This window comes from Papaver somniferum, chromosome 7, assembly GCF_003573695.1.
Source record: "Papaver somniferum cultivar HN1 chromosome 7, ASM357369v1, whole genome shotgun sequence".
NCBI lineage: Eukaryota > Viridiplantae > Streptophyta > Magnoliopsida > Ranunculales > Papaveraceae > Papaver > Papaver somniferum.
In genome coordinates this window covers 175,966,283-175,983,739 of record NC_039364.1, presented here as the reverse complement: position 1 = coordinate 175,983,739, position 17,457 = coordinate 175,966,283, and the positions used below count along the sequence as shown (strand labels likewise).

The window sequence follows — 17,457 nt, the reverse complement described above, 5'->3', positions numbered from 1 at the left end:
CTCAAATGAGAAAGTAGAACTTTGCTCGTTTGATCAATATTTGAGAATATTAAAATAATAATAATATTTTAATATTTTTCGTGAAAAGCTGGTGATTTCTCTCCCACCATCTTAAGGAATTTAAACTAGTTGTTGAACTATTTCCTTATAATGTGACTACGAGTATTGGATCATCGAGCGCAACACTTCTCAAAATTTGTTTTCAAGATAGAACAAAGACGTCACAAAATCTCTACATGTACCGAGAGATAATCACACCTTTTTAAATTCCAAAGTAACCCATGCAAATGGATATCATGTAGAACCTCAAAATGATGAGAATGTAATTGATTGCATCTTTTATAGTCTCTAATATATTTGGAAGGAAATATATTTTAGAGAAACTAATGAGTCAATCTAGTGAATGTAAATCACTATAGTATTTGGATTATTGAATCCTTATTGACTCCGACGATGAAATGTTAGGTATTGAGTCATACAGGCTTTGGGCATAACCATAAAACAACTTTAGTTGTGACATGATGATTTTTCTGAAAGAACTCATACAAAAATCACTTTATTTGAGTGAACGAAAACGGGAAAAAGATTGACAAAATGTGAAATGACGGCATATCTCTCAATAAGTACTCTAAAGAACTAGATGCACAACCCCTCTTCCCATTATGCTTTTAAGTCAGAGAACATATCACAAAGTATTTAGTAAAACAAGATCGAGACCATCCTAAGATGAAAATGGTAAACAATCCATTTTACAAAGAAAGCAAGGTGATATTTAGACAAATATCCATACAGAAAGCGGACCATTAAAGTGACTTATGACTCTGGTGGATGTTTTGACATTTTGAACTAGTTATAGTTCCCAAGAATTTTTGTGTTTGGAAAACTACTAACACATATTATACATGTAAGGGCTCATCACCCCTTGTAAATGCTAGCTAGTGCACATCAAAAGGACTTGATGGTTATTGCACATTTAATAGGATCAATGCAGAGCATCCTATACCTCATGGTCTAGCAAAGGCTATCATTAAAGGTTACAGATGATGTCAAAGGCATGGTTATGCGTACAAACCTACCTTTAGCTGCTTGGGGGATATGCAATATTAAACACACCTTTACTTAAATTCGTTTTAGAACCCAATATTAGTCAACCTTCTCTGCATACTGATAAGCACGCAAGTGCGACACTTTTATACCCACATTTATACTAGCTAAGTGTCGATATCTCACTAATAATTATATTTGAGAGTTTTTACAGGAGATGGAAGCAATTCTACTCACCCGAAGAACAAATGGTAGAAACTAAACGGCGTTTCCGGTGAAAGCATCGAAATGGCTCACGGCATCAACAAGGCCATGGCTACATACCTCATAACATGGCTAGAGAGGTTAATTCTCTTTTCCAAACATGTGAGCTGCACAAGGGAGTGAAATGTGAAACGTGGTTGTCTCTCAACCCATTTTATGTAAACATTGCGTCTTAGAGAGGAAAGGCGAAAGTCAAGGCGATTAATCATGCGATGTTGACTTAGTCAACTGTGAATTTTCATCCGTCTTCTTCGACAATTTCTTAATTTGTTCTTCAATTTTACTAGTTCTTTTGATTCTTCTAATCTTAGTATGATCTCCTTGCTAATAGATTTTTAAGTTATTTCTTATTTTTCAGAATTTTTCTTCTTCTTTTAACCTAAAAACCCTAATTCCTGTTTTTACCTTTACATGACTTAATCTATTAGGTTTTGTTCTTAGAAGTTATTTCAATCAATATTATCTTATTTAGAATGTTTAAATTTCTGATTGTAATCTAAAAAGCTCTCTATTTTTTGATTTTGATTTTTTCTGTGACTGACTGAAAGGTTTTTTCCTTTTCGTGTTTCTTAGATAAGGTCATGAGCTGAAGGAGGTAGCGTACATAGGGTCTTGGTTTTCACCATCATGAGATTAGGTTGATTAGAGAAGAATTGCCTGAATTTGGAATGTTTTTAAGCATTGAGAGATCCTACTTAGGTAGGGATTTGTTTATCTTACCAAGACTTGTGTTTCTTATGCAAGAGAAAAATCAGATTTTTATATAATTTCTTAAGTATTATAACTGTTGTTGTTCTTCATCCTATGAACTCATGATTGCCTACTCTCTTAGATACTATACAAACTCTTTGTTTTTGTCAAGTGGTGGTTACTTGTAGAGCAAATTTTTAGGCTGGATTGTGTGCTAGTAAAAGATATTTGCTACTTCTCAATGGTTGTTTTTATTTTTTGGGTTACTCACAAAAGATCTGCTGACTAAGGATTTAGGTTGTATAAATCACGCAATGGATGTTTTATCTTTTGGGTACCTCACAAGAGAAATACAATAATCAGATTTTTATATATTTTCATAAGCATTTTAGTTGTTTCTGTTCTACATACTATAAATTCATTATTGCCTACTCTCTTAGATTCTATGAAATGGTTTATGTTTATGGCAAGTGGTGGTTACTTATTGAATTTTTTTTTAGGCCGGATTGTGTGCTAGTACTCCCAATCACTCAATGGTTGTTTTATCTTTTGGGTTCCTCACAAAAGATTTGCTGATTAAGGAATTTTATAACTGGTATTAAGTATTATGATTGTTGAGTATCACAGAGGTTTTCTGGTGTGTTCTTTATTGCTTATTCAGAGATGAATTATTCTTCTAATATTTATGTAAATCGTTTTCTGACAATGCTATGATGAGTAATCCAATTGTTGAAGATTTTTTGGATAAGGCAGTTGTTCTAGTTACTACTCCAATGGCTACCCTTCCTCTAGAACCAGTTGTCACTGATGAAGTTTTTGACAAGGAGGTTAATCTCATGATGATGGATTCCGTTGACTCTATGGATGCAGAGCCTTCTTCGGCTCATGACCTTGTAAGTTTTTTAATCTCTTTTGATCTCTGAATTTTAATTTTTCAGTTCTCGTTTTATTCTGTTTTTGCTATTCATATTTCTGTCCTCATAATCATGAAGTTCATTTGCTGGAACATGAATGGATGTTGCTCTGATAAAAAATGGTTGCATTTATCAAGCATTTTTAGAAAGTATAATCCGCATGTTGTTTGTCTTATGGAAACAATGGTAGATAATGATACTGTTAAGAAATTTAGTCACTATCTTCCTTTCGGTTCTTGGTTTGTAGTACCAGCAATAGGAAAATCTGGTGGATTAACACTAGGTTATTTTGCTAGATAAAATATTGAGATAATTAGTAGTTCTCTTAATATGATCCATATCCTATGTGATGTTACTCCTAGTATTAAAAATTGTTTGGTATCTTTTGTGTATGGTGCTCTAAATATTTATCGGAAGAAAAATCAGTGGAATTTTCTGAGTGACATGAATGATGATTCTGCTAGGCCTTGGTTACTTTTAGGAGACTTCAATTTTATTCTGCATGCTTTGGAAAAGCAGGGAGGTAATCCCGATACTTCTTTGGCTCCAGCTTTCGTTAGAAATAAACTAGTAGAATTAAGATTGAATGAGGTTTTCTCCTTTGGTAATCCTTATACTTGGTGCAATAGAAGATTTAAAAATCCTTCGGAGCTGATTTTTGAAAAGCTAGATAGAGGTTTTATGAATGATGATTGGGTCTCTGTTGTTCCTCATACTCGTATTACTAATCTAGCTAGAGTTTATTCGGATCACAACCCAATTCTTCTCAAGTGTTTTCATAATGAACAAACTCTATCCATCCCTTATAAATTCTTCAAGTGTTGGCAGTTAAGTCCCGATTTCAAGAATGTTCTTATAAATTCTTGGGATAAGAAAGTCAATGGTTCTCCTAGTTTTGTTGTATCTGGTAAGCTTAAAAATCTTAAAACAGATCTTAGTAAATGGAACATTGAATCCTTTGGTCACATTAAAAACACTACCAGTAAACTGAATGTTGAGATTGAGAAGCTGCAAGCAATGCCCTTTACTTCTGTTATTGGGGATTTCATCTTAAACTACTCAAAAAAATTGGATTACTGGTATGAGATTGAAAATTCCTTTTATAAGAAAAAATCAAGGATTGACTATTTTACTCATTATGATAAGAATACTCAATTCTTTCATAATACAGTCAAACTCAGAAATATGTACAACACCATACACACTATTAAAGATGATCAGGGGGACTGGTTGGAGAACATAGATCAAGTTCTTAATCACCTTTCTCAATACTTCAAGAAAATTTACACTTCTTCAAAACCTACTAATAATGTTCTGGATGAAGCTCTAAAAGATGTTAAACCTATAATCACAGAAGATATGAATACTCTTTTGGTAGCTATACCAACTGTTGAAGAAATTCAAGCTACTGTAAATGACATGACCCCTTGGAAATCCGCAGGTCCTGATGGATTTCCTGTTGGTTTCTTTAGGGATAACTGGCATGAAATTTCGAAATAAGTGATTGAACACGTTTAAAATTTCTTTCGAACAAGATTTCTTCTCAAGCAGCTCAATCATTCTTCATAGCTTTAATTCCTAAGGTAAATAACCCTTCTTCACCTCAAGATTTTAGGCCGATTAGTTTATCTAACACTGTTTACAAAATCATTTCAAAAATTTTAACAAATCGTATTAAACCCCTGCTTGATTCTCTTATTTCGCCCTTTCAGTCTGCTTTTATTGCTAATAGACAAATCCATGATAATATCACTATTAGTCATGAAATTTTACACTTTTTTAAAAGAAAAAAGAAAACGGCCAAAAATGGCTTTATGATTATTAAGCTTGACCTCTCCAAAGCTTTTGATAGGCTGGAGTGGTCTTTCATCCTTTCTGTTTTTCAAAAACTTGGTTTCTCTGAAGAATGGTGTCAGATTATTGATCAATGCATTAGTACAGTGTCTTATTCTATTATAGTTAATGGATATCCTGGTGAAATGTTCTTTCCTACCAGAGGTATTAGACAAGGTGATTGTTTATCACCTTGTATTTTCATAATATGCATGTAAGTTTTATCTCAACTTCTCTTGAAAGGAGAAGCTGACAATTTGATTCAAGGTTTTAAAATTAGGAAAAATAGTCCCTCTATTTTTCATTTATTCTTTGCCGATGACTGTATGCTTTTCTCTAAAGCCTCTTTAATTTATGCTAGAAATTTGATGAAAATTATTAATATTTTTGCTAAAGCTTCTGGTCAAGCTATAAATTTTGAAAAATCTGGTTTTTTCATTAACTCAAAAATGCATCATAAACATAAGAAGCTTCTGTCAAAAGCTCTAGGCATAAAATACATGTGTTCTTCGGAGAAGTATTTAGGCACTCCTCTTTTGTAAACAGAGATAAAACAAAATCTTTTCAATGTTTAACTGACAAATTTTATTCCAGATTAGGAAACTCCAAAAAATCTAGTCTAAATGTTGCTGGTAAAAAAGTGGTTACAAAGCATGTTTTTATCCAGTCTTGCAGTTTATCATATGTCTTGTTTTCCATTTCCTAAGAAGATTACTTCAAAGATTGATTTTATTCAAAGAACTTTTTGGTGGTTGATGAGTGCTAAAAAGTGCATATTTTATATTTTTTTCTTGGCATTTAACTCATCTTTTGTGCATTAATTCTACATTTTATCCCATATTCTGTATTTTCTTTGTTTTCAAGAATAAATATTTTTATTAATTAATTTTGCATTTTTAGGTAATAAATAAAGTCTGGATGACTTGCGGAGCGGAAAAGAGCTGAAGAGTGGTGAAAAGCCGGAAGAAATTACGCAAGGAAGCCGCAAAGAATGGAGCACACGTCCAAAAAGCTAGGAATGGGCTCAAGAAGGAAGAATTGTTCTTAAAGAAGATATGGGCTTGGCATACCCAAGGCCCAAAACCCTTACCCAAACCCATTTTTCGATATCCATAACCGCCTCCATTCTCAGACGTTAGATGGGACTACATCGAAATCCTACGGTCGCTCCTTCGTAGAGCATCAAAATCTGAAGTCTCTGCAAAACACCACAGCGCTTAAATTCCAAGCCTTCAGATTAGATTGTAGTTGAATCCAACGATCGCTTCTTTGCCTGCGCATCAAACCTCGATACTTCCGCTTAACACTGCAACACCTAACCTCGATCTTCGCCGTTAACTTCGTTGTATCAAGACATCCGACGGTCGCTACCAGCCTCTTCAGGGGTAGCCATCCGATTCACCTACAGCTTCGCATCCAGTGACTCAGATTCGCCAACATCGAAATCCGCTACACCCGACCAACACTCTAGTACCTAATGCCTATACCTTAACAAAACATACCCTCCATCATTCCCATCGACTTCTTCTCCCCCATTCCTCTGCAGAAACACCCATTCCGCCACCATCACCTCCACCTGCTACTTCCACTGCCATCGCCACCACCTACACCAACTGCCACCAACTACCCCCCATATCTGCAAAAACCCATCCACCTAGCCTTTATTGTTTCATCAAACCCACACTCACGCCTCTGAACCCTAGGGTGTGGAGTTGATGAAGTAATTCATGCTAGACACAGCAACAGGAGCGTGAGAAGAATCAGAGCAGAGAGATAAAGCATGGGTCGACGATGTGGTGAAGACCTGTCAACCAAATTAGGTAAAAAAAAAAATCAAACCCTAGGTCTGTAAAATTAGGGTTTTTAATTTAGGGTTCATAGGTCCCTTTTTGTATAAATTGAACACAAGGGTGTCGAATAGAGGGTGTTCTTGGACTAGCCAAGTGACCAATTAGGTTTAATTTCATCACTGTTCAATTTAGGGTTAATTTTAATTTCAATTTCAATTTTATTTAATTTTCAATTTCTGTTTTATTTCATGTTTAATTCCATGTTCATTTAATTTATGTTCTTATGATTTCTGTCTGTTTCTAATTTCAATTTAGTTTTGTGTTTAATGTTAGTTCACTTTTAGTGTCAACTGTTAGCTTCTCAAATGTTAGGATTAGTTTACTGTTGTGTGTCAATGCTAGGTTAGAGCCTTAGAGCATTGAGTTGATTGAGCAGTGGGGAGAAACTAGTGCTCACTAGTGACTGTGAGCAAGCTGGTTCTCTTCCCACTCTAGATGAATGCCTAAAGCCATTGCCTTGGCTTTGCTTTTTTTTTCCTTTTTTTTTACTTCATTGTCAGCTTATCTTCACCATCCCCACTGCCCTTGGCTTGTAGCCTTGGTTTGCAACTATCTCTGTTTTGTTATTACTTGGCTTGCACTATCACATTAGCACTATGTCACCATTCATTGTAAATGCCACCTTAGTTTCATAATTGTTTTTGGCCTTTGTAAATACTCCAGCTGCATTGTCACTTCTCTACTGTCATTGCCATTACCACATTGTAAATATGCAACACCATTGCCACTGTCACTGTAACCTTACTTTGTACGTAAGCACTGCAGCCTTGCCCTATGCTTCATGGTTTCTTTATGTCATTGTCTTGGCTTGATGCCTTATTCTCCCATGTTAACTCACTGCATTGTTGCACTTCCTTGACCCTGTTTTGCCATGTCTCAGCTTGGTCCTAGAGCTAGCTATCTTGACTTAGCCTTTGTGCTAGTCTGCCTTGGCCAGTGTCATGGCCTAGAGCCTTATCTTGGTCTGACAGCTGCATTGCTTCCCTTCCACTGCTGCTGCTGCTGCTACCTCAACCAGCTTTGCTACTGCAGCTGTCTGCTTCCACTCCTGCTGTCTGCTGTTTCTCCAGCTCCTGCCTTGGCCACTGTCCTGCTGCCCAAGGCCCAGCCACAGTTTAGGTTAAGGCTCAAAGCCCAGTTCAGTCTTGGATTAATCTAGAAGCCCAATTCAGTCAACTGTGGGCTTAATCCAAAATCCCAAGACCAAATCAATTGAGTCCATTCCATTGCACTTCAAAGGTCAAGCCTAGTGCACTTCAAGACCAACTGAGCCCAAGCTCAGTTCACTTCATTATCAAACAAGCCTATAATCCAAAGGTACCCTAAGCCCAAAGCCCAAAAGGCTTCATAGTTAACCAACAACAAATTAGAGCCCAAAATAGCTAGAGAACTCCAAACACACCCAGTCTCTGTGGATCGACCCGTACTTGCACGAGCTACAACTGACGACCGTGCACTTGCGGTATTACTGTAGGCCCGCGTTTTATTACGCTTAATTTTTACGCACGTTCCCGGGCCCACCAAGTTTTTGGCGCCGCTGCCGGGGATTGGTGCTGTGTTTTTTTTGTAGTTTTATTAGCTATTTTTGCATTTCACTGCATAGCATTTGCATCTGCATCTGCTTCACTTCATTTGCTGTTAGACCTGCTGTTCTGAACCTGTTTTTCCTCTGCTGGGACGCCACCAAGGAAAAGAACCAAAGCCCAACTGGGTTTTTGCAACAATATCAGAGCAGCTGGGCTGTGCTTAAAAGGTAACCCATTTAAGAGAACCCGAATTGTGGGCTTCCAATTTTTTAATTGTGGGCTTGTAATATTAAAGCCAATTTTTGGGCTTCTCTTATTTTCTGTTGGGTTTGTAATAATTTATTTGTGGGCTTGTTTGTTTAATTTGTGGGCTTGTATTTAATTTTGTGAGCTTGTTTAAATTGGACTTGTATTTGTATTCTGGGTTTAAACCCAGCTGAGCTTGTGACCGATCACGCTAGTTGAACTCGTTAGTGGGCCGAGTACCCAAATTCTAGGCCGAGATTTTGGACTCAGTTCCACCAAAAGTTTTCAACCAAGCGGAGCCAAAGCAAAACAAAACAAACAGTGGGCTTGCTCCCATTCAAAAACCAAATTTTATTTTCTTTTAAAAAAAAAAAAAAAATATTACTTTACTTTCTCCCATTCAAAAAAAAAACCAAAATTTTCTTGCTCCCATTTTAAACCAAATTTTTTCTTTATCCCATCTTAAACCAAAAGTTTTATTTTTCCCATTTCAAAACCAAATTTTCAAATGTCTCCCACCAAAACCAAATTTTTCCCAAAAATCCAAACCCTTTAAAAACCAAATTTGGGCTTTGTAACATAGTTACTTAGCTTTTGAGCCAATCATGTCTGGATTTTGGTCTGCTCCTGGGGATGGAAATAAAACTCTTAGAGAACTTGCTTATGGGCATGTGCCACGTTATGAACCTTCCACGGACCATGATGTCAATAGTCATAGGAATTATTATGGACATTTTCAAAGTCCCGAGCCGCAATACATGAACCCTAATGACTATTCATACATGCATCATTCATCGCAACGTGAAAATGAACATTTTGCTAGTGCCTCACTCACATCATCACTTATGGATCAAATAGAAGCTCGAATCACAGCTTTAGAAATGCAATCACATGAGGAATCTGTCACATCTAATTTTCTTAGGCAACCTGAAATCTATGCATGTCCCGCATGTGGTAGTTTAGACCACCCTGTTGAGAATTGTCATATTTTGCATAATTTTAGGCAATGTAGAGAAAATCCAAGGTATGAAATGCCCATAAATTGTGAGAATGGTAGTCATTGGGACCATAATCAATCCTTTGAGGGTTGCGATCAATATTTTGTAAACCCTAATGACCATGCACACATGTACCATTCACCACAATTTGAACATGAAGAATTTTGTACTCCCATGAATTTAGACTCCACCACAGAAGCTTTAAGACTCTGCAAGCAAGACTATGATAGATCTACATCACGAATTCATGCACATTTAGATCAGATTTTGCTTCACCTACAAAAGGAGGAAATTCATGAGGAAATGTATGTTGTCCCTAATGAAGTGTCTAGTCCCATTCATGTAAATAATGTTGAATATGAACCTAATTTAGAGGAACATGAATCGACTAATGACACCACCACTGTTAATGAGGACCAATATGCATGCTACCATGATGATGATTATGATGATTATGATGATATGTTAGAAGAACATGAAAATATTGTGGAACCTGTTGGTTCAAAACATATGGCTTCTCGCCCTCGACCTTCATGAATGTTGTTTTTTCTAATACTCATTGTAATTCATATGATTTTGATATTGACATGGGATTCGTACAATTATTCTGTGAAGATGAGCATGACATAGGAATAGTTGAATCTTCTGTAGACACTAATATGCATGAAAATATATTTGATGTGTCTGATTCTCTACCTAGGTCACATTGTGATATTTCTCCTGATTTGCCGATGCATGAGAATAAATTTGTTGATGATGTTGATGATTCTGAGTGTGAACTTGCTAAACTGATTGATTGTGAGCATGATGTGACATGTGTAGATGATTTAGGAGATTTTGATTTGATTAATAATGACGCACCTATTCTCCTACATGAGTCACAATCTGTTGGCCTTCCACCCAACCTAGATTTGGTTTGTACCAATATTGTAAAACCAATTTTTCTGAATGCCCAACCTAGGTTTGGAACTGTGTGCTTCCCAAGTCCTCTTGGACTATTTTGCTTCTAAGTATAATATCTTGAGGAACCACAGTTGGAATTAGCATGTTTGCCCGTCCCTAGCACAGTTCATTTGAGCTAGACCTTGTGCATGATGAACCCCCAAAACTGCGAGATTTTGTTTTCAAAATTATATCTTCTGTAAAATCCAGGTTTGGGGGTAGCTCATTTTGTTTCACAGCTTCACTTGCATGCCTACCATATTATTATTGTGTGAATGTTGAAACCTCTACACTTTGTCTTTTGGGTTGATCCTCAACTCTTTAGATTGTTAGTGTATGGTGAATTTTTGTATATAATCCAGTAGAAAATTTCTTAAAAACCCTTTTGTTCCTTTTGTATTATTTTGCTAATCCAATATGATCTCGGCTGAAATATGTTGGATTTTTGCCTTGAATAACGGAGTTTTAATTCTGCTTTCGCCGAAATCGGGTATTCTCTCTCCTTTTACTCTACTCAGCATGTCCCTTTCCATATGTTGCATTTTAATTCTTTCCATATTTTGAAACATTGAGGACAATGTTTAGTTTAGGTTTGGGGGTATAGAGTAGATACCACGATAATATGCATAATTGAAAAAAGAACTCCTTCTTCTTTTGAAAAAAGAAAAAAAAAAAAAATTGAAAAATCAAAATAAAAAATTAAAAAAATGAAAAATCATAAAAATGGAGCTCATTTACCTTGAAATGTTGACTCTTGTGCAAATATGTAATTATTAGGAGTCTTAGTCTAGATATTTAGGCACCCTGATTCTAGCACAATTCACATAGTGATAAGAAATTTGCACGCGCACGATCTACCAATACATGTATGGCCTCGATCTTCAAGGTGTTTGATAGGAAGTTACGATTGCCAATCACTTTAGAATACTGAACGAAACTTGACTAGCTTGTTCTTTGGTTGGTTGGGATAGAAGGTGGAGGTTACATTAAGAAAGACAACCATCGAATTTAACTGGGTGCATCAAAAAGGGCTACCTCTTGCAAAGTGTCATGTAATCTTTTGTTTCCTTTTGTATTTGTATCAAAAGTGTTTCCTTATCAAAAAAAAAAAAAAAAAAAAAAAAAAAAAAAAAATATATCAGAAAAATACAAAAAAAATCAAGTATTTATCAATTCCATCATCTCTTGTTCCAAAAATAAAAAGGAATAGTCAATGTAAATAAGAGTCATGTAAAGAGTCATTTTGTTGTTTCATTGTAATAAGCAAGGAGGGTGTATGCCATTGATGTACAACGCGAGTAATTGTGAAATACCTCCAACTCATTCACAATTCTCGTAAAGTCCGGACAGCTAGCTAGATTTCGACCTGGTTCTTAGCCTGAGAAACTATCTCTTGGTGATTAGTAGTCATAACTTCAGATCTTTCTTTACACATGTGTAGATACACTTTACACTCTTATCACATGTCTTTTTTTGTTATCAGTGCTAGGATTGTGCCTTGATAGCTAGATTGACATCTCCATTTTGCTGTGAGCTTAAACTGACTTGCACATGTCACATTTGATGGAATCTGAGCTTATATTTTGACCTAGAACTTTGTAGGTACGTTCTAAGCAAACCTTCACGAGACTTCAACTCGTCCACTAGGGACACTTAGTGGTTTAAAAGGCTTAGTGCATACGCTAAATGCATTCGAGAGACCAGCGACAGTGGTATAGTTAGGATTTCCTTAGTTTTGTTTTACTTGAGGACAAGTAAAATTCAGGTTTGGGGGTATTTGATGAGTGCAAAATGTATATTTATATTTTTTTTGGCATTTAACTCATCTTTTGTGCATTAATTCTACATTTTATCCCATATTCTATTTTTTGTTTTCAAGAATAAATATTTTTCTTACTTAATTTTGCATTTTTAGGTAATAAATAAAGTCTGGATGACTTGCGGAGCGGAAAAGAGCTGAAGAGTGGTGAAAAGCCGGAAGAAATTACGCAAGGAAGCCGCAAAGAATGGAGCACACGTCCAAAAAGCTAGGAATGGGCTCAAGAAGGAAGAATTGTTCTTAAAGAAGATATGGGCTTGGCATACCCAAGGCCCAAAACCCTTACCCAAACCCATTTTCGATATCCATACCGCCTCCATTCTCAGACGTTAGATGGATCAATCCTACGGTCGCCTTCATAGAGCATCAAAATCTGAAGTCTCTGCAAAACACCACAGCGCTTAAATTCCAAGCCTTCAGATTAGATTGTAGTTGAATCCAACGATCGCTTCTTTGCCTGCGCATCAAACCTCGATACTTCCGCTTAACACTGCAACACCTAACCTCGATCTTCGCCGTTAACTTCGTTGTATCAAGACATCCGACGGTCGCTACCAGCCTCTTCAGGGGTAGCCATCCGATTCACCTACAGCTTCGCATCCAGTGACTCAGATTCGCCAACATCGAAATCCACTACACCCGACCAACACTCTAGTACCTAATGCCTATACCTTAACCAAACATACCCTCCATCATTCCCATCGACTTCTTCTCCCCCATTCCTCTGCAGAAACACCCATTCTGCCACCATCACCTCCACCTGCTACTTCCACTGCCATCGCCACCACCTACACCAACTGCCACCAACTACCCCCCATATCTGGAAAAACCCATCCACCTAGCCTTTATTGTTTCATCAAACCCACACTCACGCCTCTGAACCCTAGGGTGTGGAGTTGATGAAGTAATTCATGCTAGACACAGCAACATGAGCGTGAGAAGAATCAGAGCAGGGAGATAAAGCATGGGTCGACGATGTGGTGAAGACCTGTCAACCAAATTAGGTAAAAAAAAAATCAAACCCTAGGTCTGTAAAATTAGGGTTTTTAATTTAGGGTTCATAGGTCCCTTTTTGTATAAATTGAACACAAGGGTGTCGAATAGAGGGTGTTCTTGGACTAGCCAAGTGACCAATTAGGTTTAATTTCATCACTGTTCAATTTAGGGTTAATTTTAATTTCAATATCAATTTTATTTAATTTTCAATTTCTGTTTTATTTCATGTTTAATTCCATGTTCATTTAATTTATGTTCTTATGATTTCTGTCTGTTTCTAATTTCAATTTAGTTTTGTGTTTAATGTTAGTTCACTTTTAGTGTCAACTGTTAGCTTCTCAAATGTTAGGATTAGTTTATTGTTGTGTGTCAATGCTAGGTTAGAGCCTTAGAGCATTGAGTTGATTGAGCAGTGGGGAGAAAACTAGTGCTCACTAGTGACTGTGAGCAAGCTGGTTCTCTTCCCACTCTAGATGAATGCCTAAAGCCATTGCCTTGGCTTTGTTTTTTTTTTTTTTTTACTTCATTGTCAGCTTATCTTCACCATCCCACTGCCCTTGGCTTGTAGCCTTGGTTTGCAACTATCTCTGTTTTGTTATTACTTGGCTTGGACTATCATTAGCACTATGTCACCATTCATTGTAAATGCCACCTTAGTTTCATAATTGTTTTTGGCCTTTGTAAATACTCCAGCTGCATTGTCACTTCTTACTGTCATTGCCATTACCACATTGTAAATATGCAACACCATTGCCACTGTCACTGTAACCTTACTTTGTACATAAGCACTGCAGCCTTGCCCTATGCTTCATGGTTTCTTTATGTCATTGTCTTGGCTTGATGCTTATTCTCCCATGTTAACTCACTGCATTGTTGCACTTCCTTGACCCTGTTTTGCCTGTCTCAGCTTGGTCCTAGAGATAGCTATCTTGACTTAGCCTTTGTGCTAGTCTGCCTTGGCCAGTGTCATGGCCTAGAGCCTTATCTTGGTCTGACAGCTGCATTGCTTCCCTTCCACTGCTGCTGCTGCTGCTACCTCAACCAGCTTTGCTACTGCAGCTGTCTGCTTCCACTCCTGCTGTTGCTGTTTCTCCAGCCTGCCTTGGCCACTGTCCTGCTGCCCAAGGCCCAGCCACAGTTTAGGTTAAGGCTCAAAGCCCAGTTCAGTCTTGGATTAATCTAGAAGCCCAATTCAGTCAACTGTGGGCTTAATCCAAAATCCCAAGACCAAATCAATTGAGTCCATTCCATTTCACTTCAAAGGTCAAGCCTAGTGCACTTCAAGACCAACTGAGCCCAAGCTCAGTTCACTTCATTATCAAACAAGCCTATAATCCAAAGGTACCCTAAGCCCAAAGCCCAAAAGGCTTCATAGTTAACCAACAACAAATTAGAGCCCAAAATAGCTAGAGAACTCCAAACACACCCAGTCTCTGTGGATCGACCCGTACTTGCACGAGCTACAACTGACGACCGTGCACTTGCGGTATTACTGTAGGCCCGCGTTTCATTTCACTCAATTTTATACGCTTTCCCGGGCCCACCAGTGGTCTTAGAAAGACCCTAGACATGCTACCTATTTTCGTTCTTGGGGAGATATAGGAAAGGATAAAAGGTGTGGTGGGCTTGGAATTAGAAATACTTATGCTACAAATAGAGTTTTTATTGCTAAACTGGGTTGGCAAATTCTTCAAAATCCTGATCACTTAATTTCAAAATTTCTAAAAGATAAGTATTTCATTAATCAAAATTTGCTAGAAATTGACAAAGCATCTGATTCTACTTCTTGGATTTGGAAGGGTATTGTGAATAGTCTATACTTCTTAAGGTCTAATATAGTTTTCAAAATAAATGATGGTGCTTCTACAAGAATACGGGATTCAGTTTGGTTACCTGGTACTTCTTCTCCACCTGTGTCTCATAATCTAAATTTTAAAGATTATACTTATATTAATGAACTTATAGATAATAATTCTGGTACTTGGAATCTTGATCTTTTAAATTCTCTCTTTTTGCCTGAAGATGTTATTATGATCAGAACTGTAAGGGTTAATCTTCTTCTTAAGGATCAGATTATGTGGGCTCATACCAAAAATGGAACTTATACAATTAAAACTGCTTATAGAGTTTATAAGAATGAAAATAGTAATGGGGAAGAAGCTCTGTTTTGGAAAAAGGTTTGGTCTCTGGATTGTTTACCTAAATTTAAATAATTCATGTGGAAGATCTTTGCCTATATGCTTCTGGTTAATACTTTGCTAAAGAATTGTAACCCTGTTGTTGATGAGTCTTGTCCTCTTTGTAAAAACAACATTGAAACTGTTACTCATTTGTTCTTTCATTGTCCTATTGCTGCTCATGTTTGGTTTGATTTGGTTTATCGTTACAGCATTTAATTAACTTTGATCTGGATTGGACTGAGGATTATTTTCTTGAATGGTTTGATGATAGACTAGGGCAACCTCCCTTTGTGGTTAACTGGCCAAGTATAGCTGCTATAGTCATGTGGTGTATTTGGAAGCTTAGATGTAAAGTGGTTTTCAGTAAAGTTACTATTAATCTCGATAAAGTTATCCTTGATGTGAAAAGAATGATAAATACTTATATAGCTCCTCCTGTGAAGATCCATAAGACTAATTTGGAAGTGAAACTTCCTATTAATCTGGTGGATCATTGTCTTTTTATTGATGGATCTTTCAAAAAATTTAATATGGGTGTTGGCTTGATTCTGTGTGATAATGCAGGAACAATAACTCATTCACGCTCGGACTTTGGACTGATTTCTGATGTTGTGAGTGCAGAGGCGACTGCACTTTTTTTTGGCCATCTCATGGGCAAAGGAGATCAAGCAAAGGTGACTGTCTTCAAGTAGTGGATTTTGTTAATGGAGACAGCGCCAGTATTGAGTGGAGATGTAAGGATATTTTGGTGGACTGCAAATCTCTCCTCTTAAGTAGTAATAATTTTAGGGTTATTTATATTAAGCGTATCAAAAACAAACTTCCTGATCGGCTTGCACGCCGAACTAGAAAGCATAGTTTTAAGGAAGTCTGGGTCTCTTTACCTCCTTTTTTGAACAATTTGGTCATCAGAGAATCCTAAAAAAAAAAAAAAGGTTGTCTCTCGACCACATTTCTCAATCAAAACAAGAAAAAGAAAGTTTCATTTTCTTTCTCTTTCAAGCTGGGGGATCTCGACAGCAACTCTTTAAGCAGCCGATGCCGACTCGAGATAGAAACTTCAAGGATTGGAATTTCGGTGATGGTATACACCAGCAGAGACAATGGATCAATGGGGTTCCCTGGTGCTGTAAGTTCTTTTACAAGCAATGAATTTGAAGATCTCCTCCAACAGCAGCAACAGCGGAAAGGGGGTTAACGCCGTCTTGAATTTGGGGGTTTCGTAGTCTGAAATTGGAGTTAAAATCGAAGTTGCTCGATCAGAAATACATACAGCAACAATGATTCATGGCTGTAAAGGATGGTGTTTTGCTGGTGGCGGATTTGATAACGTCTAGAGGAGGAGGAGGATAGTCAGGGTTGGTCGAGATGATTGTAAACGGAGGATGATGCTTGCAAGTCTAGATCAGGTTAAATCTGAATTTATTGAGACCATGAAGACTAATCAAGGGGTCTGTTAGCTTGTTTACTCGGTGATTGGATTAAAAGAAATGGTGGTGATTGCGCTGGCTGTGAATACAAGGAAGAAGTGAACAACGTCAGTTCTTGAGGGTGCTGCTGTATTCAAGACGTCTGGTACTCAATCTCGAAAGAGCTGCAGGCAGGATGGGTTTTGTATGGTTTGATTTAGTGAATTATATCAACTGTTGCAGTCTGTGGTGGTGGTTTGAAGTTCAAGGTCAAGATAGAGAACAAGGAGAGAACTGAAATTGGTCGACGTAATGAATGGCAGTGAGTTCTCAAGCTGGTGTTGGTCGTGATGGCTGTATGGGCAGTGTTACAGGCGCAAATGGAGATGAAACCCATTTAAATCAGAACAAGAATGGAGGAACTATTAAATGTGTTAGCCAGAGCTCTTTGTCTCGATTGAGATTGAATTGGCAGTGAGCAGAAATGGAATTTGTGTGTAACTGTTGATGTTACTCGGAGAAGAATTGGAAGCTGAAGTTAGATTGAGAAGATAGTTACGGTGATTGGTTGGACTAATTATAGTTGGTGGTGTCTCTATTACTCACAATGGGTCTGTTTGTTGGAGTTGGGAAGTAGTGGCCAGACTTGGTGAGAGCCTGAATCTGGAAGTAGGGAATTAGTGATGTTCAGCTGGTCGGAGTTCGGAGAGGGCCTGAGTTGGAAGTCAGTTGTCTGGATTAATGAT

General features: G+C 37.3%; 1 protein-coding gene across 1 annotated transcript; it reads left to right on the top strand.

The window, feature by feature from the left end:
* Positions 1-3,356: 3,356 nt before the first annotated feature.
* Positions 3,357-17,037, top strand: LOC113295570. The gene is made up of 6 exons (XM_026543901.1): positions 3,357-4,370; positions 4,625-4,910; positions 14,725-15,299; positions 15,512-15,976; positions 16,323-16,431; positions 16,955-17,037. The coding sequence occupies exons 1-6, from the start codon at positions 3,357-3,359 to the stop codon at positions 17,035-17,037; spliced, it is 2,532 nt and encodes an 843-aa protein (XP_026399686.1).
* Positions 17,038-17,457: the final 420 nt, after the last annotated feature.